This window comes from Puccinia triticina, chromosome 15A (genome assembly GCF_026914185.1).
Source record: "Puccinia triticina chromosome 15A, complete sequence".
NCBI classification, from domain to species: domain Eukaryota; kingdom Fungi; phylum Basidiomycota; class Pucciniomycetes; order Pucciniales; family Pucciniaceae; genus Puccinia; species Puccinia triticina.
The window spans coordinates 339,061-363,014 of NC_070572.1; the positions used below are offsets into that span (position 1 = coordinate 339,061).

General features: G+C 49.1%; 3 protein-coding genes across 3 annotated transcripts; 2 read left to right on the forward strand and 1 right to left on the reverse strand.

Annotated features, from left to right (window-relative positions):
• Positions 1–9,239: 9,239 nt before the first annotated feature.
• On the reverse strand, positions 9,240–13,810 carry PtA15_15A44 (uncharacterized protein; the record flags this gene model as incomplete). The annotated part of the gene is made up of 6 exons (XM_053163656.1): positions 9,240–10,202; positions 10,229–10,917; positions 11,003–11,261; positions 12,329–13,404; positions 13,477–13,635; positions 13,708–13,810. The coding sequence occupies 6 exons, from the start codon at positions 13,808–13,810 to the stop codon at positions 9,240–9,242; spliced, it is 3,249 nt and encodes a 1,082-aa protein (XP_053027210.1).
• A 2,484-nt stretch (positions 13,811–16,294) lies between these two features.
• On the forward strand, positions 16,295–21,522 carry PtA15_15A45 (uncharacterized protein; the record flags this gene model as incomplete). Its single annotated transcript, XM_053163666.1, has 10 exons — positions 16,295–16,663; positions 16,731–16,836; positions 16,957–18,519; positions 18,568–18,990; positions 19,066–19,106; positions 19,417–20,307; positions 20,370–20,535; positions 20,701–20,824; positions 20,953–21,016; positions 21,097–21,522. The coding sequence occupies 10 exons, from the start codon at positions 16,295–16,297 to the stop codon at positions 21,520–21,522; spliced, it is 4,173 nt and encodes a 1,390-aa protein (XP_053027211.1).
• Positions 21,523–21,950: 428 nt separating this feature from the next.
• PtA15_15A46 (uncharacterized protein) lies at positions 21,951–22,634 on the forward strand (the record flags this gene model as incomplete). Its single annotated transcript, XM_053163677.1, has 3 exons — positions 21,951–22,008; positions 22,159–22,530; positions 22,615–22,634. The coding sequence occupies 3 exons, from the start codon at positions 21,951–21,953 to the stop codon at positions 22,632–22,634; spliced, it is 450 nt and encodes a 149-aa protein (XP_053027212.1).
• Positions 22,635–23,954: the final 1,320 nt, after the last annotated feature.

A 23,954-nucleotide genomic window follows, 5' to 3' on the forward strand; every position in this document is an offset into this window, starting at 1 on the left:
AATTGAAAATGGTAAAGGTTTAGAATCCAAGGACAAGAATGACTTTGAAATGAAATTGCATGATTTGGTGAACTGCCAATCAATAAAAAACTTCAAGACAAACAACATGAGTACTTCAAGTACCCTTTTAGGAATGCCTTGGAGGATTGTTGGACATTGGTCGGAGATAAAGAGAGGAAGAGCATCACTTACAAATGCTGTTAAGAAATGTAACTCAAAAAGATTAGAATACCATCTAGATTTGGTTGAGATGATCAACAAAATCATTTTCTATTTAAATTATCAATACATTTCCAATAGATACAGAAAAAATGAAAAGCATCAAATTGAAGCCATTCAAGAAGAAGGGGGATGAGAGTTCTGAAACTTCTGTTTAAATTTTTGGGCTGTCTTTATTTTTCAAATCACACACCCTGGATGCTTTTGATAGTTGGAATATTGGTAAAGTATCAGTGGAGGCTATAATAGCTTGCTTCCATACTGTTAGAAAGCTATTTATTCTAGACAGTTACCCTTCTACCTCCTGTCTAAATCTTTTTGTATGGACTCAATGGAGTCATTCTATGAGGGAGGTTAACTTACAGGGGCCCTTTTGGATACTGTATTTTTTTAGTTATCCAAGTTAGCCATTTGAGTAAATTAACTTTTTTAATTTGGATTTACTTTGCGCACAGAGGGAAACTTTTTGCGCACAGGAATTTCTGTTGACTTGATGTTGCTTGACGTCGCCCCCCCCCCCCCCCCCCCCCCCCCCCCCCCTAACTTAACACAAGTTCCTTGCTTTGGAGGGCCCAGGCGGAGCCTGAGCTGGCGCAAAGTGCAAGCCTAAAAAGGAGGGACTTGGGATTTATGTCAATACTAGAGTATAAGGCGGCACTTCCAGGGGCACAGCCTTATTTTATCAGCTGTATCACAGCTGTTCCACCCATTGAAAGTGCTTGTTTACTGCCATTGGTGATTCTGTGTGGCATGGGTTCTATCTGATGCAAGGTTCTGGATCACATGCATCTACTCTTCTCAAAACTGATCATCCTGTGGACATTGGTACTCAAAATACCTTCATGAGAGCTGTAATGCAGAATTTCAATTGAAATATTACAATTCATGTGTGGTTTAAAACCTCTGTGTACATTCAATCTTGTTATGGTCAGGTCTGTGGAGAGGAACACGTGATCTTGGGTTTTGGGGTTCTGGGTTTCAGGGTCTTTGTATATGGTACATTGCCAATTTGCAGGATAAGGACTCCAGCCTCTAAAGCCATGAATCTGTGGTCCATGACATCATCATGGACATGTGTGTGTTAGCCATGTACATGAGAGACTGCACCAGGGAGTCCGTACTACAGCTCACAAAAACTTCATTATATTTTGATCATTATCATCAAACTCTTATGGACTGGGTTTCTTTTCCTTGCTTTGGTTGGCAGCTTTGTGGCTTATGAAGAATTTCAACAATTCTTGCTTGCCATCTTGAGACCAATAAGGCCCCGTTTGGAGCTGATATATTGCGCGATATAATCTGGAAACTTGTGACATCTGATCAAGTTTTGGCGGACCTGATCAGATGTCACATAGGATGTCATGCAAAAAAACTTATATATTGCCTGGATTATATCGGCTCCAAACGGGGCCTAAGTTTTTCAGGACTTTATGAACAAGTGCAATCTGTTTTTAACATTGGGTAAGAAATATACCACTTGCTTCTCCAGGAAGGAAGGGACTTGGGAGAGAAAAGTACAAATTTGTGCTTCTGAAAATGAAGCACATCAAAACAATTTTTTTCTGCCTTGTAAAACTTGATGCCTTGAAGTTGATGTGACTCTCAGCATGTGCTCATGTAGCCAGAGTTTGCTTACATCTTTGAGGTCTCATTTTACAACATACACATTTCCATAATTCTTCTTGGGGACCCATGCCTGCATGTTACACAACATTTACTCCTTTCTTAATCAAATCAAATTTTTACTTTCCTTACACACAACATGTAACTGGTATTGCAGCTTTTGGCTACATGGCTAAGAAAAAAACGTATAACAACAGTAAGCTATTGGAAAGGATGTAAGAGATATAGGCTTGAAATGATGTGATCATCATTTCAGTTAGCAATGACAATACCAACCTGGTCAGTATTGTTGCCATTGTGCATGTCATTCAAGTGTTAGTTGCTTGATATTTTTCAATAATCTATTTTAAATTGACATAATGACCAGTAGCAGGATGAGGATTGAAGAAGAAAGTCAAACTTAGCCATCACCCTTTACGTGCCTGTTGACTTGGTGAAATCAACAAAAAAACTCACGGCCTGGGCATTCATGGGGGCTTTGAAGTGAGGGAGAGTAAGGGGACACCTGTTTACATGTTTTGACAACATTGAATTGATTAGTAAGAGTCGCAGCCAAAGCGCCGCTGAGGGAGTTCGCAAAGAAGCTCTGGAGGGCAAGCTGGTGCACGCTGGCCCGATTATCATACTCTCTAAAGCTGACCCCTCTGCTGAGTTTCCGCCCGGCAGCCTTGAGACGGTTGAGGGAGTCAAATGGTGGTTGGATGAGGCCGAGCGTAGCATATTGAACGCAAGAATATAAACTACATGGTCTCAGTCCAGGATGGTGACCTTCGGGGTAGGCACAATTCCTCGCCACAGCGAGCCGATTCCCTTGAAGCGGGCACCAAGGTTGTGGCTGGGTTGTTCTTGTTTGAGAAGCGGTTGGAGGCTTGAATCCGAGCGCAATCTGGCTGCCATCCAGCACCCTGATCATCCATCAGGTCGTCAGTATGAACACTTGTCAGTTCTTATAACGCCTGGCTTGGCTTTTCATCTTGTATTCAGTTGGTCCGTGTGAAATCTCTAAAGACCAAGCTGGTTGTCTGCCCATTGGGAGCAGAGTAGACAGCTTTCGATTAGGCTTTGGAGCATGAATACTCAGGCAAACAACAGATCTATAGATGGCCGTTGAAGAGAACAGAGCAAGTGCGGCGGGGTCAATTATAAGTTTTAGAGAGAAAGAGCGGAGGGAGAAACAATTAACTCAGCAGCCAGGGGGTGGGCAAGAGCCAAGCAAGGAGGATTGCTGTTTGCAGAGGACGGCGCGCAGGTTGGATCGGAGTGGTAAATGAGCAACGAATGGAAGTGGGTGTAGAGCTTGAGCCGGTTTGAACCACGCGGCCGGGCCCTCCTGAGAAGATATCTGGTCAGCAGCACCAGCAGCAGGCCTTGCAATCTTTGGGAGGCCCGGTCCGCTGCTGCACACAATCTTCCCCTCTTTGACTGCTTGTAGTACTCGTCCTAGATCTCGAACAACATTGTATGCGTCTTGGTGTGTCAGCGAAGTGAGTATGTGTGGAGGTAGTTGGAGTCCACTTCTGAGGAGCCACCACAGGTTGCCAAAAAAGGGCTCAACGGAGGTTGGACTGAGACTGCTCCGTTGAGGACCAACTATAGATTTGGATCTCAAAAAAACTCGCTCCGAGGGAGCGCTGGTGGCAGGGATGGCAAGATAAAATTTTGCCATTGCTGCAAGCAACAATGGGTCGCTACATTACGCTACATTATCTGGATCTCCCAGTAGCGTAATGATTTGAATGACTGCCCCGCTACATTACCGCTAACCGTAGCGGGGAATTTTTACCTTAAGCTGTAGCATAATGTCAGGGGTCATTTTTACCCCTAGAAACCAGATAGCGCTGCATATATTGACCTAAGAAAGCGCATGAGTGCGCTTTCTTAACCCATTGTTGCTTGGAGAAACTGGAAGCTCCTGTGCTGTTGAGAGACTATTCTCTGCAGCTTTGGATGTATGTAGCAGCAACCAAGGCAGGCTGCTCCCGGCAACAATGTCTCAAGCCTTATGTGGCTTCGGGAGGAAATACCTCTGACGGGGGATTTCTCCAAGGCTGGGAAGGTTTTGAAGGCAATGCTGCCATCCAAAAAGAAATGAATTTCCATTCTGTAATGTAATGCAAAAAAACCCCTTCCAATAGCGTAGTTTCAATGAAAAATCTTTAAAATTATGCACAGATAATGTAGTGCACAAAAATTACATGTAAGTACGTGTAAGGTAGTGGTAGCGACCTTAAAATCGCTACTTTACCATTACGCTACCGCTACGGGTAGCGTAGTCACCCATTGTTGCTGCAAGTGATGGATAGATAGCTTTGTTGCTCCGCCAAAATTCAAGAACCTTGGTGTTTCCCAACTCGGTAGTTGCACGGAAGTAGTTCTGAATTTCAGTGTCCAAGTTGTTTGCTGCTTGTTCCGAACCAAAGATGTCAGACATGATGGAGCTCTGAATCTGTTGGGGCTGTGTTGCACCAAATTTTGCTGGACTGCAATCGAAACGGCGGGCCTTGGTCTTGAAATCCCTGAGAACAATAGCAGGATAAAAATCCAAGGCAATCTCCTCTCAAATAAAATCTGAGTTCTTCTCAATGTACAGTGGGTCATCTAATGTTTTTGGCACCACATTTTTGAATGCAGAAGCTCAGGCCACAGCCTTTAAGTCATAACATTGGCTACAGGGGTGGAAAATAAGTTCCTAAGAATGATTATGAAATAAAAAAAAGTAAAAATAAAAAAATGGAAAATGTGGAATTTTTTTAATTTCTTGCAAATTTCTCAGAATGTTCATTACTGTTCAAACCAAGGAAGGAAAATTGGAGAGCAAAGTGTGGCATACAAAAAGAATGATAAAAAATGAAAATTTTTGAAACCATTTTCAATGATTTTTATTGGATAAAATAAATTGAGTCAAATTAGTAATGATTTGGGCTACAGTCCCTGAGTTCAAATGAAATTGGTTGATAACCCATCCACCCAAAAAATCATTGAAAATGGTTTCAAATTTTTTCATTTTTTATCATTCTTGTTGTATGCCACACTTTGCTCTCCAATTTTCCCTCCTTGGTTTGAACAGTAATGAACATTCTGAGAAATTTGCAAGAAATTAAAAAAATTCCACATTTTCCATTTTTTTATTTTTACTTTTTTTTATTTCATAATCATTCTTTGGAACTTATTTTCCACCCCTGTAGCCAATCTCATGACTTGAAGGCTGTGGCCTGAGCTTCTGCATTCAAAAATGTGGTGACAAACACATTAGATGACCCACTATACAACATTTTGATGCGCGGATCAAGTATCATTGCACATAGCGGGGCCGTTTTCTCCAGAGCAAGTAGTAGATATTTCTTGAGTTTCTCAATCATCTGCTCTGCAGATGGCAAGAGCTGGCGAGCATTGTAGGCCGATCGCGCAAGCTTGATTTGCTTCATCAATGATATGTACATTGGAACAGAGATGTTGAGGGTTGGGTATTGTGAGGAGAAAAGGAATTCTGTTGCTTTGTTCAGTGGTCTCAAGAATTCTATCATTTGGGAGACTTTCTCCCACTCGAGCGATGAGAGTGAAAATTTAGCTGCTTCCGGTTGCTGACAGAACATGTTGTAGACATCTTTGAGTTTGAGAGCACACTCAAGCATGAGATAGGTTGAGTTCCACCGTGTCTTCACATTGAGGAAAAGGGTTTTTGAGCTGCTTTCCGTTCACACTTTGGGGGCTGTCATACTAGTTTCAGTATTTCCTTTTGAGGATGAGAGATGCTTGTACTTCAATGGATCCATGTGTCAAGTACCAACTGAGGCCATGATTCCTTGAAACTGCTGAAGACGTTGCGGAGTAGCTTGGACAAAGACGGTTAGACCATGAACACGTGAAATAATGGTCTTGAGATTGACATTGCTTCCTTCGGCCATGCGATGAGTTACGGCCTGACTGCAAGGATTGTCCATCTGATCCAGCGTTATCTCAGCTTTGGCCTCTTCAGGCTCAATACCAAATGCTTCAAGTCCGTCCTTTGCAGCAAGATTGATGACATGAGCCATGCATCCCAACAGATGTTCAGATGCATAGAATCCACCGCCTAGTAGTTCTTCAATTCTTGTTGCAAGGGTGGAATTATTGCTTGCATTATTGGCGGTGATGCTTACTAGCTTTTCTGTGATTTTGTACTTGTCCAGGACATCAATAAGGACTTCGGCAAAGTTGACTCCAGTATGAGAACCTGGATTATAATGGGTATAAAATCACACTTATTCAAGCTGTGAAATTTTTTGTTCCATTTTGATTGTGGAGTTACCCTGAACTTCAGGCATGGCTACCACAAAATCAACCAATTCCCAGTTCGCTGTAATTGCATGAGCCGTGATTCCCAGGAACGCAGCGGTATTTGGCGAAGTCCAAGCATCGAGAGTAACTCCAATATGTTTGACATTTTCAAAAATGTTGACCAGATGAGAGGTGTGAGACTTGTGCAAGTAGTGCACCTCCATTGCAATTGTTTTCCGGGAAAACATCATGTTACCAGGCCTTACCATTGGATTCAAAAGAGACATTAGATCCCGGAAAGATTGTTGTTCAACAAACAAAAATGGCAAGTCGGCATCCGCAACAAGATAAGCAAGTGCTTCCTTTAGAGAGTTTGATGTGAGATTGTTGTCAGAATTCTAGAAAAAACATCAATTTTAATTAAACATAATATCTGGGCCTTGAAGGTTAGAATATCTTACTTACCGTTTCATTTTTCTGCTTTTTTATCATTGCTCCAATGTTTTGCAGACCAGCTTCCACTTTACTGGGGTTGAGTATCTGATGTTTCCAGAATAAATACTCACTCATAGATTTGGTGCTAGAGCTTTTGTCACGGGCCAGCAAAGCATTGCACGATTGACCATTTTTCTTCAAAATAGCTGTACGGCGTACTTTATCCTCCTTTGGATCATCAAAAAAATACTTCCACACCCATGACTTGCGGGTTCACTGGGAAGTTTGAGGCGCTTTCAGAGGGGACGGTGGGTTATCTTCTGGAGCGGAGCGTTTTTTTTGACATTGTGTTGCTGGTACCAATCTCAATTCTCTGCTGGGAAAATCTTTCTACACGCCCTGGAGCAGTGCAACTGCCAGTCCCCGCGGGTGCTACCCGATATCCGTTGGATAGTGCCCGGGAATAGCAAATTTTGATACCCGAGCTTGGGTATACCCGGGACCAGCGCGGGATGCTCTCTAGGCCTTGGATATCACCTGGGGCCCAGCCCTAAATTTGTATGAGCCTGGTATGAACTAGGTATGAACTTGAGTATGCTGCATGTCAACTGACAGCACTTTCTTTAGTTTTTTTTTCCTTATCTAGCCTTTCTCACTTTTGTACTTTCATACATAATGATACCGCCATTTACAGCCCCTGCCTGTCACCAACGGTGGGCCGCTACGCTAAACCATCCGTAGCGTGCGCTATCCGCTAGTTTAGCGTTGTGTAGTTCCTGACACATTGCGGTTAGTTGTAGCGCCCGCTACAGGCCGCTAAACTACGCTAACGGGCGCTAACAGCGCTATCAGCTTTTTTAGCGGTTGAATAGCACTGCTAGCGCTGATAGCGGCGATAGAGGCCCTGTAGTTTCAAGGGGTGCCTGTTAGCGGTAGCGGGCAATCACTGCCCGCTAACGGAAAACCCTGTCATTTGTAGTTTAGATCCGCTACGCTGCGCTGAACTACAGACTAAATGTAGCGTAGCGGCCCACCGTTGCTGTCACTAATCAATCTTTTTTCTCTCAAATCCCAAACACTGTCTCACGTGCATTTATCCTCTAGCTCTCTAAACAAACAACTCCTTAATATCTGCTCTAATTCTCATCTGAACCTTGATTCTCATCCAAGATCCCAGTTTTCACCGGGAGCCCTGTGACAAAATTTAATTGCAGTCGCGCTGTATCTGACATACATACTGAGTGAACTCCGTGCAGTCGAAAAGGGGGGGGGGTCCGCAACTGCATAAAAACTCAACCCCTCTTCAATGGCGCACATAAAGTTTGATCGGCCCCATTTTTGGAACTGAAGTCCAGGCATCGCCCACACCGCCAAACCAGCTTTCAAGCAGAATTGCGTATTTACGTATCTGAGCGGAGTTAACAAGACGGCCAAGATGAATCACACCTGGGCTCAATGGCTGCCTTTTGCGTTCCATTTCTTCGCAAAAAGCGCCCTAATGACACTGCCAGGCAAAGAAAAAGTTGATTTGGACTTGAACGAGCTGCAGCGGGAGGAATCTTCAAGTGGTTTGTTATCTTATACGTTGTCAGCGCCATCATTTTCTGTTTCCAGAGCTTGTCCTGCTGTAAAAAGAGAACCAGTGGACCCTTGTTATGCAGGTTGCCTCCATGACTACACTTGCACCATCCCCAATTCAAATGGTGCTTGCAAACGTAAAAGTGACTTGCTGGATGTCAAACCAATAACAAAGAAGTTAGACTGTGGGGCAGAGACACAGCTGGCTTTACCAAAACAAGAAGACAAGGCTTATAAAAACCTGGCAGGCAACAGCAAATTCATCATGCCAGAACAATCCAAATTATTACAAAAAATCAAAAAAGAATCAAAAGATCAAGCATCACAAGATGCTCACAATGTTCAAACCAATAACTATAATGAAAGAGAGAAAAATCAGGAGAAAGATCAGCAGGGCTTCACACTTCAAACATTGTCCAATGTTCTGGACGGAATATCCTGTAAAGGTCACGGAATATCCGGTAAATATTCGGAATATCCGGTCATTTTCCGGATCCGAGATCCCTCTCTCATTTACTGTCTCACAATCATTGCCACTTTCTCACGCTCACCCAGCACGTCTGGAGACTTCATTTCATTTTCAGTTGTAACAGTACAGAACAACAGTGACAAAGAGGAAGAAAAATAAAAAAACACATGCTTCCGTTGGATTTAGAGGATCTCATCCTCACTGTCATCTGCGAGTGAGTTAGACAGGCTTGCAAGGAATGCTAGAGAGGCGTGTACGGCTCGGATTGAAGGACTATCGCCGAGGGGGTGGTACGTTTCAGGGATGGATTGGTCTGTAAACCAAAGACCATTACTACTTACGTTGTCGCCGAATGAATCACCTGCATCAGCTGATTCATAACTCGCTTCAGACGACGTTTGGTATCCTTGGAAGTCGGCGTGAGACGCGGAAGCGCGTAAATCGTGCAAATCTGGGTATGCGAGGATGGGGAGGGGAGGGGGGGAGGAATGGGGACCATGTGGATTTGTCAGCTGAGGAACCAGAGCTCTGGGGGGAGTTGTGTATCTCGATTTGCTTACCAGCTGATTCCATTACTGTCGTAGAAGGTGATAGACAAGGCTCAAAATGAAGGTTTGCCGCCGGGGCGGTCGTAGAGTCTGAGCCTGAGGCGTCGTCCTCAGCCCTTGGGAGTGATGGGGAAAAGTAAACGTCCTGCTCGGCGGCGATTAGCAGCTCCAATGAAGCTTCTGTGAGCTGAGGAAGAGCCGGGGCAGTTGAAGTGTCTGAGGCGTCGTCCTCGGCCTTCGGGAGTGGCAGGGAAGACAGGGCGTCCTCCTCGACGACGGCTGGGAGCTCCGAGACAGCCCCTGGAAGCTGAGGGGTCGTCCTCGACCTTTGGGAGTGGCGGGGAAGACGGGGTGTGCTCTTCGACGGCGGTTGGGAGCTCCGAGACGGCCCCTGGAAGCTGAGGGAGGGCAGGAGCGCCGTCGTTGGCCTTCGGGAATGGCGGGGAAGACGAGGCTTCCTCCTCGTCGACGGTTGGGAGCTCTGGAACAGCCCCCGGAAGCTGAGGAAGGGCTGGGGGGTCGTCCTTGGCCTTTGAGAGCGGCGGGGAGGAGGGGGCGTCCCCCTCGTCGGCGGTTGGGAGCGTTGAGGCAGCTTCAGGGAGCTGAGGAGGGGCTGGGGCGTCGTCCTCGGCCTTTGGGAGTGGCGGGGAAGACGGGACGTGCTCTTCGACGGCGGTTGGGAGCTTCAAAACAGTCCCTGGAAGCTGAGGGGGGGCTGGAGCGCCGTCGTCGGCCTTCGGGAATGGCGGGGAAGACAAGGCTTGCTCCTCGTCGACGGTTGGGAGCTCCGAGACAGCCCCTGGAAGCTGAGGGAGGGCTGGGGCGTCGTCCTCGGCCTTTGGGAGTGGCGGGGAAGACGGGACGTGCTGTTCGACGGCGGTTAGGAGCTCCGAGACAGCCCCTGGAAGCTGAGGAGGGGCTGGGGCGTCGTCCTCGGCCTTCGGGAGTGGCGGGGAAGACGGGGCGTGCTGTTTGACGGCGGTTAGGAGCTCCGAGACGGCCCCTGGAAGCTGAGGGAGGGCTGGGGCGTCGTCCTTGACCTTCAGGAGTGGCTGGGAGCTCCGAGACAGCCCCTGGAAGCTGAGGGGTCGTCCTCGACCTTTGGGAGTGGCGGGGAAGACGGGGCGTGCTCTTCGACGGTGATTGGGAGCTCCAAAACAGTCCCTGGAAGCTGAGGGAGGGCTGGAGCGCCGTCGTTGGCCTTTGGGAATGGCGGGGAAGACAAGGCTTCCTCCTTGTCAACGGTTGGGAGCTCCGGAACAGCCCCCGGAAGCTGAGGAAGGGCTGGGGGGTTGTCCTTGGCCTTTGAGAGCGGCGGGGAGGAGGGGGCGTCCCCCTCGTCGGCGGTTGGGAGCGTTGAGGCAGCTTCAGGGAGCTGAGGAGGGGCTGGGGCGTCGTCCTTGGCCTTCGGGAGTGGCGGGGAAGACGGGACGTGCTCTTCGACGGCAGTTGGGAGCTCCAAAACAGTCCCTGGAAGCTGAGGGGGGGCTGGAGCGCCGTCGTCGGCCTTCGGGAATGGCAGGGAAGACGAGGCTTCCTCCTCGTTGATGGTTGGGAGCTCCGAGACAGCCCCTGGAAGCTGAGGAGGGGCTGGGGGGTCGTCCTCTGCCTTCGGGAGTGGCGGGGAAGACGAGTCTTCCTCCTCGTCAACGGTTGGGAGCTTTGAGCCAGCTTCTGGGAGCTGAGGAGCGGCAGGGGCGGTCTCAAGGGCTGGGGTGTTCTCCTCAGCCTTGATGGAAGGCCTGTCCCAGACGCTGGGCTTGCCAGTTTTGAAAGCTTCAGTTTGCTCTGGCGTAGAGCAGCCGAATACGTTCAGGAAGACTGATAGTCAGCTTAGTGAAAGATGCCACACGGAAGCCGGATAGGCACTAACCTTGCTTAAAATCAACCGGCTGAGTGTACGCGGGAACCCAAAATTCAAAAGTAGCGGATCCGAAGTGGGTCGTTGGGGGCGCTGGTGGGAGTTGACTCTCTGGTTGTTGTTGGAGTGGCGTGATGCTTGTCAGAGGCACAAATGGCGGGGGGGGCGACTGAAGTCGCAACTTCGCCGCTTCAATATCCTTGTCAAGCCATTGGAAGATATCGTCGACGGTGCGCGGCCCGGGTTCTTCAATAGGATCCTCAATGGGGGCCTTGTGATAATCAGTGTCCACTTCCATGGGCACAATGGCTTCGCTGATGGTGCCGTCGCACTTTGTGAGCCTGAGTCTCTATAGTGACAGCAGGACACAAGAAATGGGGGGGCAATAGTTGGATTTCTTGGGATAAAGAAATTACAACTATAAAAGAAAAAAAGAGAAAGAGAGAGAGAAACCAAGCAGGATAAGAAGGAAGGGAAGTACTAGGTTATTCTAGTGGGAATGCACGTCCACTGGCAATGCTACTCTTCAGAAGAGTGCTGCTAATCTGTGCAAGAAGTGCTACAGCTTCCTCTCAGGAGGGTATCTGGATTAGATAAGTCTTAATCCAGCCACAGTTTTTTTAGACTTCTCTCTGGACAGTCAAGGTTCTTAAAGGGAAACCTGAGGGACAGCCCTGAACCTAGATTTTGAGGCAAAGGCCTGATGATAAGAAGGGACAGCCCTGTGATCAAGATGGAGGCAAAGGCCTATAGATTTGGAGGGACAGCCCTGTGATCAAGGAGGAAGCAAAGCAAGAAGAAAAGGCAGATCCAGCAAGACACAGAGTTGTACCTCTGAGATAAACAAGGTTCAGTGAAAGAGGTTACTTACTGTCAATATCCTAGGCGCCTGTGACGGTAGGTATACTGGGAGTATAGTAGGCTCTTTGGTGGTGATCCTAGAGTTATCTGGGTGGTGGTTCTGGTGTGCTGAAGTCTGTGGATCCGCCTCAGGCAAGGGGGATCCTGACTACGAAAATTTTCACAGTTTGCTTATGTAATTTACATATGTACATGTGGTTTGGCGCGCCTAGTAGCGCTGACACGTCACAACTGCGCAAGGGCGCTACAACTCAGTAACTCAGGGAAGGAGTATAGTTACAATGAATTGGTAAGTTGTAACTAGGGTTAAAATTGCATGAGGAAACAGAATATGAAGTCAAAACAGGGATATCTCTTAAGATGAAAAAGATATAAAGTAATTTATATGTAACAAAGGTAGAACAGGCAGCTTTTTAGGTCAGCTGTGATGACTCTAAGGCTGACACACTTAGACTCGCATAGCTGATTGTCCTGGACTTTGAGACTATCGTTCTTCTGTGGCAATAGGGATACACTTTTCACTGGTAAGATCGAGTGCGGGAGGGGGATGTTACACATTTCCAACGGCGCATTCGAGTAGATGTCCGAGGGAATATGAGTCATACTACAGTTGGCATTTGAGGGCGAAATGGGAACGTTAACCGCGTCCAACGGCACATCCATGTAGATGGCCGGGGCAGTATCATTCACACTGGAATTGGCGTTATCCGGCAATGACTTTGAGAAATTGATGATCGTTAAAATCTGCATGTTGTCGGATTGGAAGAGGTCGGGTTTTATCGCAAGATGCGCTGCGTCAGAGGGAATTTTGCTGGATATGATATCGATTAGGATTGGACTGATTCTGCCAGAGGATTTCTTGGATGATGATGCAACCGGTGATCGATCTTGAAGCTTGGACGGGGTTAGTGGTTCAGATTTGGTGCGTCCCACTGGTGAATCAATGATGGAAACGTTCTTTGAGGTTGTTGCTGGCGGGTGTGGCATGGAGCAAGACGCCGCGGGAACTTCATCCTGTCGCGGGGTAGAGAAGATGAGCGGCATTCCTGGATGCCACAAATGTGGCGATTTGTTCACTTCCCGTTGGGGTTCACCGGGTGGTTGCTTAGCCGGTTTGTGCTGGGTTACGGGCTTCGCCGGTTTGGGAGCTGGGCATTTCGTCGGAGTTGGGTTTGAAGCTGGACTGACATCAACAGATTTACCTTTTTCTGGAGCCTTGAAACGCCCACCGGAGCGCGTGTGTGGGCCACGAGTACTGCCTGGCACTGGAGTACTGATGGTGTCGCCTTTTTCTGGAGTCTTGAAACGCGCACCGGAGCGCGTTCGTGGGCCACAGGTACTGCCTGACACTGGAGTACTGATGGTGTCATCACGGTAACACGAGGGACTCCCGCTGGTTAGCTCTTGCGCAGGGGGGCTTGAAGTCGGGACGCGACCACCAGTGCGGGTATCCTTCACCGGTTCGATGTCCTCATCTTCGGATCCACTCTCAGAGTCAGATGTGGCGCGATCAGAGATGGCCGTCAGCTCAGAGCCTGAGTCCAAGTCTTGTTCTGGGCATTGTTTTAGTACATATAATGTCCGGTCAGCTATAGATTCAAACCAGTGGATCAACAAATACGTACCCTGCAATTTCTCTGTAGCAAATTTCCTAAGCTCATTGATCTTCAGTTTGCGAGGGGCCTCAATTGGGTTTTCAAGGTTACGCAGCATTTCCTTTATTTGGGCGATAGTCTTGCCAACAAGACGGGGGTCATAGGGAAATCTGCCAGGATCGGGTGACACTGGCGTACATTCCAGGCAATTAGCAACACGGAATTAGCAGTTCATGGTAAAAGGCACACCAGCTTGCAAACGTCGAGTGGCCAGCTCTCTGATTTCGTCAATCTTGATCTTTTGAGGTATATCGATTGTGCCGTCCAGTCGCTTGAGGAAACTGACAATGTCCCTCGTGGTCATTCCAACCAGTCAAGAGTCATATGGCCCACTGCGTGAAGGAGTCATTGTACGATTAATAATATGAAGGCCTGGCTGGTGCTGGAGGGGTTATGAAGCGCTGTCAGTGTATGCTGGGGTAGGGAGAGCGGAGCTGGAACGGGATTCAATCACATATTTATATATTCCAAGTCCCTCCAGTTCAGCCGGTGCAAGGCTCATGATCGATGAGAATGTTGAACAACAACACCTTTGTTAGCCGATTGCTTGGGTGCGACCGGGAGCTGTGCTGGTCACCTGTCGTATTTCTGGTCGCAGGCCTAGGTTTCAGTAGTTTATTAGTGATGATTTCAACACAAGTGATCTGTAAGATCTGACGGAGGATTGGACTTGAACCTTTCTGGTGTCAGACTGTACGGTACACGGAGCCGTTGTTCAAGCATTCCAATGTGAGTCTATAGAGTCGATTTCAATTTTCAAAGCGGCCTCTTCTGACGGAGCTACCACCGTCTGAGAGTTGATGGATGCAATACACTGAGTCGAGAGACCCCCGCCGGGCATGCCGGGATAGTTGAGCCAGAGAGAGATTTTGGCCTCATATGTATAATACCGTGTACCGGAGTAGACCAGATCAACTGCGCTGAGAAACTTCAAATCATCAGCAAGACCTCCACTACTTATAAGTTGAAGTTGATAGTCGATAGATAACATTAGGTTCGGACAATAGATAATATACTGGTTTCTTGGTTTCACAGTAGCTGATAGATGATAGATCAACAAGCTTCTGCAAGGATGATGTCAGTGACGGCAGATGGTGCGTTGTACATATGTATTTTGCCAGACATTCAACGGTTTTTCCTGAAAGCTTGCTTATAACTGACCGGGAAACTGTTCTCCATGACGGCCTTCAGCAGAGAAAGAGGAATGGCCAGGTGAGTATTCCGGAATTTTCTTCATCCACAAATCAGATCCTTATGACTGATTTTATCCATCTATCTAATACAAAGACCCCAAGAAGCTATTAGTTCCGGGCTTGAAGAAGCACCTCGAGAGCTGGGGTATACCTTTTGATTCAAAAGCTCGTCGCGGTGAATTAGTTCAAATCTACAAGGACAACAGACCGCTTTCCCTGCGTGGTAATCCAAGCACCACTACCAAAGGCCGCGGAAAAAGATTATTTGTGCCTGATCAGGCACAGGACAACCCACTGGCCCAGACGACTAAGCGTCCACGTAGAGGCCAGCCGGCAAGTAGTCAAGCGGAATCTCCAGCGGACCCGCCGCCTAGAGGCAAGCGCGTAATCAAGCAGCCTACACGCCCAACGGAGCCTCAGGCAGAGGCAGTTTCAAAGTCTAACGCGCAGCCCGGCACGATGTGGAACTCCTAAAAGATCAGGAAAGAGCTGTGAGGGGAAATAGTCAACTACACTACTAATAATGTAGAAGAGGCTACGGGTGCTGGTGAGGCTGCCCTCTTGACTAATGCTGATGGAGAGAGGGTTACACTAAGAAAAAGAAAAGGGTGTGGCTGATGATTCTCTTTGACTTAGATGGCTTTAACACTTTATGAGTCTGAGGTGTATCAATCCTACTGAGTGAGAGAGGAGAAGTGAGAAGGGGAAAAGCAGAAGCTCTTGAGAGTCACTCTGAGATGGGTAATGAGATATATGCTGGGGGATATATTTCTATGGTGATGAAAGTGTATCTAAGTGTGATGTGTAAAGGTGCTACAGAGGGGATGTAGTAGAAAGTGCATGATCAGGAATACAACATCTAGAGGGGTGTTTATATATGTGAGAAGTACTACAGGGGGGTGATACATGATGAGCACATAGTAACAATATCTGAAGATGAGCAGTAATGATGAAGGTGCAATGACCAAGGAGTGTACATGAAAGGTAACTATGTAGAAGATGAAATAATGATGAGCATTTGATAATAACTACAAGAGCTATGAAGGAATGTACTGCTGATATCATATGAAGGGTAAAAATGAGTAATGAAGTTATGTAAGATCTGCAGTCCTATGTAGCTATGATACTAATGAATGATGTATGTAATAATGCTAAGGATATGTATGAAGAAAATACCTGCCAAAACTATACATGCCAATAACTGCTGGTCCATTTGGAAATCCTAGGTGAAATGAGTGGGTGACTAGGGGTAAAATGGGGTGTAGAATCTGAATATGAAGTAATAATGAAGTATTTATGAAGGGTTTTGGTGATATGAGGGTGATAGTATGAACAGGAACAGGGTTACCACAACAAGCACCAACGGCCTACCGGAATCCCACAACGCCCCCTCTTGCCCAAAGCAACAGGCTGAGTCCAGCCTGCCTCATGCAGATGCGCCAGAGGTTTTGCCTCGACCGGATCCTATACCACCTGTAGTCTCAAAGACCAACGCAGTGCCGGGCAAAATTATCAATGGGCAACCAGATATCCACCAGCGGACGGAATCTAGCCTTATTTTGAACGGTTTACCTCGGTCCAATCATATATCACCCATGATCTCGCAGACCAATGCACAGCCCGGCACAAGTGCCACTGGCCAACCAGAACCCGAAAGCACCCCCCCTTGCCCCAAGCAACGGGCTGAATCCAGCGCAAACGGTTTGCCTCTACCGGATTCTGTACCGCCCGTGGTTTCAGAGACCAACGCGCAGTCGGGCGCGTCCACCAATGGTCAACCTGAATCACACAGCAAGCCCACTTCATCGAAGCGACGGGCTGAGTCCAGCTTCCCTGAAGATGCTTCAAATGGTTTGCCTCAGCCAAATCCCTTGTCAAGGCCCCGAGTTGAATCTAGCCTTCCTCAGGAGGATGAGTTAGCCGATTTGCCTCAGTCACATATATCCTCAGAAACCCCTCAGCTGGTAAGTGGTAACTTGATTCATTCCTTTCCAAAATTGACTGACGATGGATGTTGAAATCCACATACAGGACCCTGCTTATCCTTCGAAACGCCCACGCAGCTATCCGACACCAATGTTGGACCCTATCCGCCGGCGACCCGCATGGATTGTTGAGCGGCATTTGGCCACGCTCGGTAAGCTTAATTCTGGAGAGGTTCAGGATCACACGAGCCCCGGGACTATGGATAATGGGGCAAATGATAGTGAAGTGTCTTTGGGCCATGTTGCTCACAATTCTGTACTTCCTGAGACAGCGGATAATGGTAAAAACAGCAATCGAGCGTGCCTCGGCGTCGACTTGATAAACTTTTCCGATTCTGCGGAGGTGCCTCAACCGCTTGCGTTGTTGCAATACAACAATTCAAGCATTCACCCCAACTCCCCTAGTACGAAAGATCACAATGGGGGTGTTGACCCACGCCCCAATTCCACTCAGGTACCTGCTCAGGGTCATAGTACACAATCCTATGACTTCGGCTCTCCAGCTGCACGATCCCCCTTTCAAGAAACTGCTTTGGAACCGGCTGATCTGGCGAGTTCTACATCGAAGATCCAACCTGCTCATGGAGAACAATGGGGAAGCAGTTCAGAGGATCCTTTGATTCCAGTGAATGGCCTATCCGACGAACAGACAAGTGTGCCGCAGTTGCTCCCATTGGTACTTAACTACCATCCCATCGAGTGCCCAACCCCGGTCACCACCTCTCTCAATCCTATTCCCTTCGAACAGGAATTACCATCAGTCGAGTACAACCAGGAAGAAATACAAGCTCCGGATCTGCTGATTGACTTAGACAGCTTCCCTTCAGTAGAAGTAACGGAAGACCAATCGTCCTCGAGGGTTCCTACTGCTATTCACGGGGACCTTGCAGGCTTGATGCCGGAGGGCTTCAACAGTCCTCGACTACTATTACACGGGTCAACAGATCCTACAACCTTTGAAGCTGCTATGGCCTCAAACCCACGGCCAGGCAGCTCGAATACCATTGCGAGCGAGCTTTTTCACCACCAACCGCACCATAACGCCGCCAGCCAGAGCTTACCGGACCCACCGCCGCTGCCGCGGAGTGTCACACCTAGCGGTGATGCTTCCCCGCAGCTGCCTGCCAGCTTAGAAACTGCGAACAAGTCCGCTCAACACCAACGGGACCATAACACGGCCAACCGGAGCTTACAGGACCCACCCTTGCTGCTGCCGAGTGCCACTCCGAGGGGCGATGCTTCCCAGCAGCTGCCTGCCGGCCCAGAGGCTGTCAACGAGCCCGCTCGACACCCACCGGACTACAACACGGCCGATCAGAGCTTAGCGGACCCACCGCCGCTGCCGCCGAGTGCCACTCCGAGGGGCGATGCTTCCCAGCAGCTGCCTGCCGGCCCAGAGGCTGTCAACGAGCCCGCTCGACACCCACCGGACTACAAGAGTGTCACACCTAGAGGTGATGCTTCCCCGCAGCTGCCTGCCAGCTTAGAGACTGCGAACGAGTCCGCTCGACACCAACGGGACCATAACACGGCCAACCGGAGCTTACAGGACCCACCCTCGCTGCCGCCGAGTGCCACTCCGAGGGGCGATGCTTCCCAGAAGCTGCCTGCCGGCCCAGAGGCTGTCAACAAGCCCGCTCGACACCCACCGGACTACAACACGGCCGATCAGAGCTTAGCGGACCCACCGCCGCTGCCGCCGAGTGCCACTCCCAGGGGTGATGCTTCCCAGCAGCTGCCTGCCGGCCCAGAGGCTGTCAACGAGCCCGCTCGACACCAACCGGACCATAACACGGCCGATCAGAGCTTAGCGGACCCACCGCCACTGCCGCCGAGTGCCACTCCAAGGAGCGATGCTTCCTAGCAGCTGCCTGCTGGCCCAGAGGCTGTCAACGAGCCCGCTCGACACCAACCGGACCATAACACGGCCGATCAGAGCTTAGCGGACCCACCGCCGCTGCCGCCGAGTGCCACTCCAAGGAGCAATGCTTTCCAGCAGCTGCCTGCCGGCCCAGAGGCTGTCAACGAGCCCGCTCGACACCAACCGGACTACAACACGGGCGATCCGAGCTTACCGGACCCACCCCCGCTGCCGCCGAGCGTGGCTCCTAGCGGTGATGCTTCCCAGCAGCTGCCTGCCAGCTTGGAAGCTGCGAACAAGCCCGCTGATCACCACCAAGCGGACTGTAACATCGCCGATCAGAACTTACCGGACCCACTGCTGCAGGTATTGCCTAGTTGCGACGTTGGAATTCCTTCTTCACATCTAGGCAAGCACCCCCCAACAGCGTCAACAGAAAGCCCGCGTGAGTTTCACAAATTGTATACTTTTCGAAGAATCTGTCACCATCCTAACCCCCTTGTGCCATCTTACATACCAGGTGAAGAGGACTTGGATCAGAGACGCAAGCGTTTAAAGGAGGTCTATAAGGAAAATCACAACTCTGCAACCCCATCCGATCGAACCCAAAAAACGAGAAGACGCATTGTTATCACAACGTCATCAGATGAGGAAGATGGTCACAACTTTTGCCCAGAAATTGGTAGCCGGCCAGGCTTTGCAAACAAAGATCGGGCAGATTCCCCTCAACTCGATTCCACCTTGCCCCCAACACCTCCGCTCGCTGCCCCCCAGCCCACGACGTCTCAGCCCGCTGCCCCTGATCAGTCCGCTACACCTCAGCTTGTCGCGCTTCGACCCCCTCCCCCCACCCCCCCCCCAATACCCACAGCGACAATGGCACACAGATCCGAAGAAACTTACTATTGCGAAGATCAAGGAGGTACTGACCGAATTTGCAATCAAACCGCACTCGAGTGACAAGAAGGAAAACTACGTAAAGCATTACGAAACCTTGGCTAAACAGCAAGAGGAAGTGTGGGCTAAATACCTGGAAGAAAAGGAATTGTGGGCGAAACACTCGGGACCGTCATGCGAGAGGCATCAAGCAAACAAGGAGACGCAGAAGACTCCCCAGCTTGATCAAGAAATACCGGTAAACGTTCCCGTCACCCAATCCAAAACAGCAAAAGGTAAACAGAGAGCGGATGATCCTGCCCATGTAGGTGGCTCTCTGAGCGTTCGAAGTGTCAAAGTGCTAGAGCCCCCGAATCTTTGCGACAAGGATTCAGTAGAACCAGTTCCGGAGATCCCCGATCTGATCAACCTATCACCGGCGGTTAATCCACCACGCCAGTTACCCTCCCACAAGCAGCCGGGACCATCGACCGCCCAACAGTTCAAAACCCCGTTTCCTACGCAACGGCTAATCCGATGGGCCGCAACCGTGGATGACGCAATGCACCAAATGGATGTAGATGATCCCCCCATTCACACCGACAAACCCGATGATCCTGCTGTACCGGGGAATTTATTGGATATTGCTAAGTCATTACTACAATCTATGCAAACCATAGCAACTGGTGTCTCATCACTCCAAGCCACACCTGCCTCGGATCCGACTCATTCGGGCGCTGCCTCCCGTTTGCGCCCACCCTCCCGAGCTGTGCCATCAGACCAAGAAGAAGAAATTCACAAAACCCCCAGTGCAAGGCCCCGTGGCCGCAGGGCGACCCCAAGACCTGCACCCTCTGGACCCATACCACGAGGTGGACCCATCCCGGTATGCTTTGTTTAGCCTAGTGGGGATGATACCGTATTACTGATCTATTTTTCCTATATTAGGATGCAATACGGCAACACTGTGCCACCCTCCTTGGGCGCGGTCCGCGAGATCTACTCCCACCTCCTGCAACTGCCGCGGAACGGAGATCCTGGATTTACACGCTAGAGCAGCAATCCGACGGACACGCGTCTGACACCAATAGCAACAGCAGCGTCGCTCGTGACAGTAGCTGAGAAAATGACAGTGCCGGCGAAGACGGTGAGGAGGATCACATGGAATTAGATGTTGAGTATCGAAGTGGTCGGCCGCGCAACCCAAAAGCTTCCCGAGAGACCCTCCAAATCATGTGACGCATGATGCGGCAAGCAGGGGTTCAATCTTTCCGGCCAGATCTTGGTTTGCCGACAAGCACGGCCGCCAACACATTCCTGTGGGACCTCGCCGTTTGGATCTTCATGACATTAGTGGATGCTGGCAAATACAAGGACGTCACGCGGGAGACATGTAGTGAAGAGTTGGCTGCCACAATGATATATAATCATGCTACCAATATTCTGATGAAAAGGTCAGGATTTCAAATTCTTCACTGTAGCTGGCGTTGGTAACTAACATGCATGATCTTAGGTATCGGGAACAAAATAGGATGACACCTGAGCAGAGAGCATTACGCGACAAGGCCCACCGACGAAATACCCGTCGGTCAAGGGTAAAGCATTTTTTGAAACCCTTTTCTACAGCTTGCATGGTAGCTGATATCTCCCGACTCTTTTGATAATATGTACATAGCTTCGCGAGTGGCGCATCTCCACACTTCTGTCCGAGCCGTCTCTCGCCCAACTCTTGCCAATTGTGGAAAGCTGCTGCAGTGAAGACAAGACCGACGACGAGGCACCCGAGCCGCCGAATGCGCGACAAAAATCTTGTGTCACGCTCACGATGCCATGGCGCCATTCACGAGTCACTCGTCTCATGATGGAGCTCGATCGAATAAGAAGCAATCGCCGGGACAAGCACAGCAATGCACCCCCAACGCGTACACGCAGGCAATCAGCAAACCCAAATCAAAGTACAGTCTCAGCCCCGCATGGGTTACCAATAGGAACGTACAACCAAGACTGGTTGCGCCAACTTTTGGGTTACGACGCTGAGAGCTTGAAGCCCACGACAGCGCCCGCCATTGGTCACTTCATCGAGGTCCTCAAGACTCTTTGAACCGGCTGTGCAATGATGTGCCAACCTGTCATTTTTCTTTCATCTTATCCTGTCCTTGTTTGTAATATTAGAACCACTGAAGCAATACAAGAACATTCAAATTCTATTTGCTTGTTGATCTGTGGCAGGGCGGGGCACAAGATGATGGGCTTGGTAGAAAATTATGTACTTGTGTACGAAGGTATGTAAGAATATCAAATATGGGACTGATTTGCGCATATGTAACGGATCGGAGTCATGACAAAGGTAAGCCCAACGGGCCTGGGCCAGGCTAACCAGCGGCTGTAGCGGCCGAGCTTGCCCAACAGCTACAGATCCACCCTTCCCCATTCCACACTCGGCCATCACATCAGTTACACATCTCGCAAATCCTGTTCAAGACGTGCCATGCCCACCGGCCGTTCCACAGTTTTGTGTACTTGTCAACAATGCATTGTATTCCAAAGCATCGATCCCTCGACCAGAATTGCACGACCTGGACAGCAAGTAAGTGGGGACACCAGAAAGTCACATCTTATCAAAGAGCAACAACTAGCAAGTTGGGCCCGGGGGGCAAACGAAGACGGTAAACTACTTTACTCTTTTGACACTCACACTTCAGTGGCGTTGCTGACAATTCTGATGAATTACTTGAAGGACCGTCTGTTGAATTTCAAATTAGTGAATTTCGTCACCATGGAAACCAGAATGAAGACGAATCGTCCGGATATGATAATGAGGTACAAGACCAACTCACTCAGGCGATTGCTGATATGTCTTTGCAAGCATTGGAGTCGGAGCCTGCGCCAGCCACGGTTCATGCGCCAGCCACGGTTCATGCGCCAGCCACGGTTCATGCGCCAACCACGGTTCATGCGCCAACCACGGTTCATGCGCCAGCCACGGTTCATGCGCCAGCCACGGTTCATGCGCCAGCCACGGTTCATGCGCCAGCCACGGTTCATGCGCCAGCCACGGTTCATGCGCCAGCCACGGTTCATGCGCCAGCCACGATTCAATACAATTGCTGTCAGTCTTTAACTCATTGGCTCTGATTAGCACATAGACTAACATGCCCTTTGCAGCTCGCTTCTTCTCGCAATTCTCTATCAGTTCAATTAGTCCCTCCATAACGTTCATCACTCTCAAAACAGCGATTTTCTACGTTACCAAAATGGTTTCAGGTTATACATCGAGTTGCATGCTGAAAATGGATCGTGAACTCGTTAAATTAATAGTCACTCAGGGGCTGCATGGCACTTCTACCCCCACTGATCTATCCTTCGCCAATAACTCAACCATCAAAGCTATTCCTGGTGACACTCGCACGGTCCTGAAGAACCTAGCGATAGAACCAGATCTCATTTATCGCATATGCTGTCCCAAGTGTTTTGCGATGTACCCGGACGACAAAAGTGCACCCCAGACATGCTCTTTTCGCCACCTTCCTGAAAAGCCTCCGAAAGCCGTACAAAGCAAAGCCAAACAAAGCAAAGCTGCACAAGGCAAAGCTGCACAAGACAAAGCGGAACGAGGCAACATTACACAAGACAAGCAAGCAGAACAAGGCAACGTTACACAAGACGAGCAGCCCTCTACCGGAGCTGCGCAAGCCAAACAAACATCTGCCGGAACTGAACAAGTCAAACAGGTACGATTCGAACAAACCTCTTCCGGAGCTGCCGAAGACGGATCTCCCGGGACTCAGTTAGACGGAGACAAATCTGCCAAAACTGCACTAGACGATCGATTGTATATATGCGGGGCCGAACTTTTTGACGAAACCTCACAATATTTTTCGCCCCTTCGTCGTTTTGCCGTTCAAGATCTCAACAGCTGGCTCGCTCGCTTCTTCAGCAGAGAGGGTATCAAAGAGGCACTAGAGCAAACGGCCGAGAAGTCCAGGACTCTGTACGACAAGAAGAAAGAGATGACTGACATTCACGACTCCCGTGGCTGGAGAGAGTTCCTTGGTCCTGACGGTCAACAGTACACCGCCAGTAGCAGCAACATCACATTTGCTATGTTCATGGATGGTATCAATTCCCATGGGAATAAAATATCTGGCAAACACGTCTCAATCACTTTTATGATCATGGTTTGCATGAGTTTACCTGTCTTGCTTCGCTACAATCCCGAAAATATCTTCTTAGTAGGAATTGCCCCTGGCCCACACGAACCCTCTCTCGAACAAATTAATTGGATTATGCAACCGATCGTCAAACAGCTCACAGCTCTGTGTCTGTCCAAAACGTACCAACACCCCAATGGTCGGGTGGTTTCGGCAGCCCTTTTGACCTTCTTTGCGGACTTGCCAGCGCTTCGTCGGGCTCTTGGATTTGCAGGCCCCACTGCAACGCGCATGTGCTCTTATTGTCTTCTGCCCAAAAATGAGATAAGCAAAATTAAAGTCGAATCGTGGCCTAAACGGACCCTCGACAACCACCGACGCT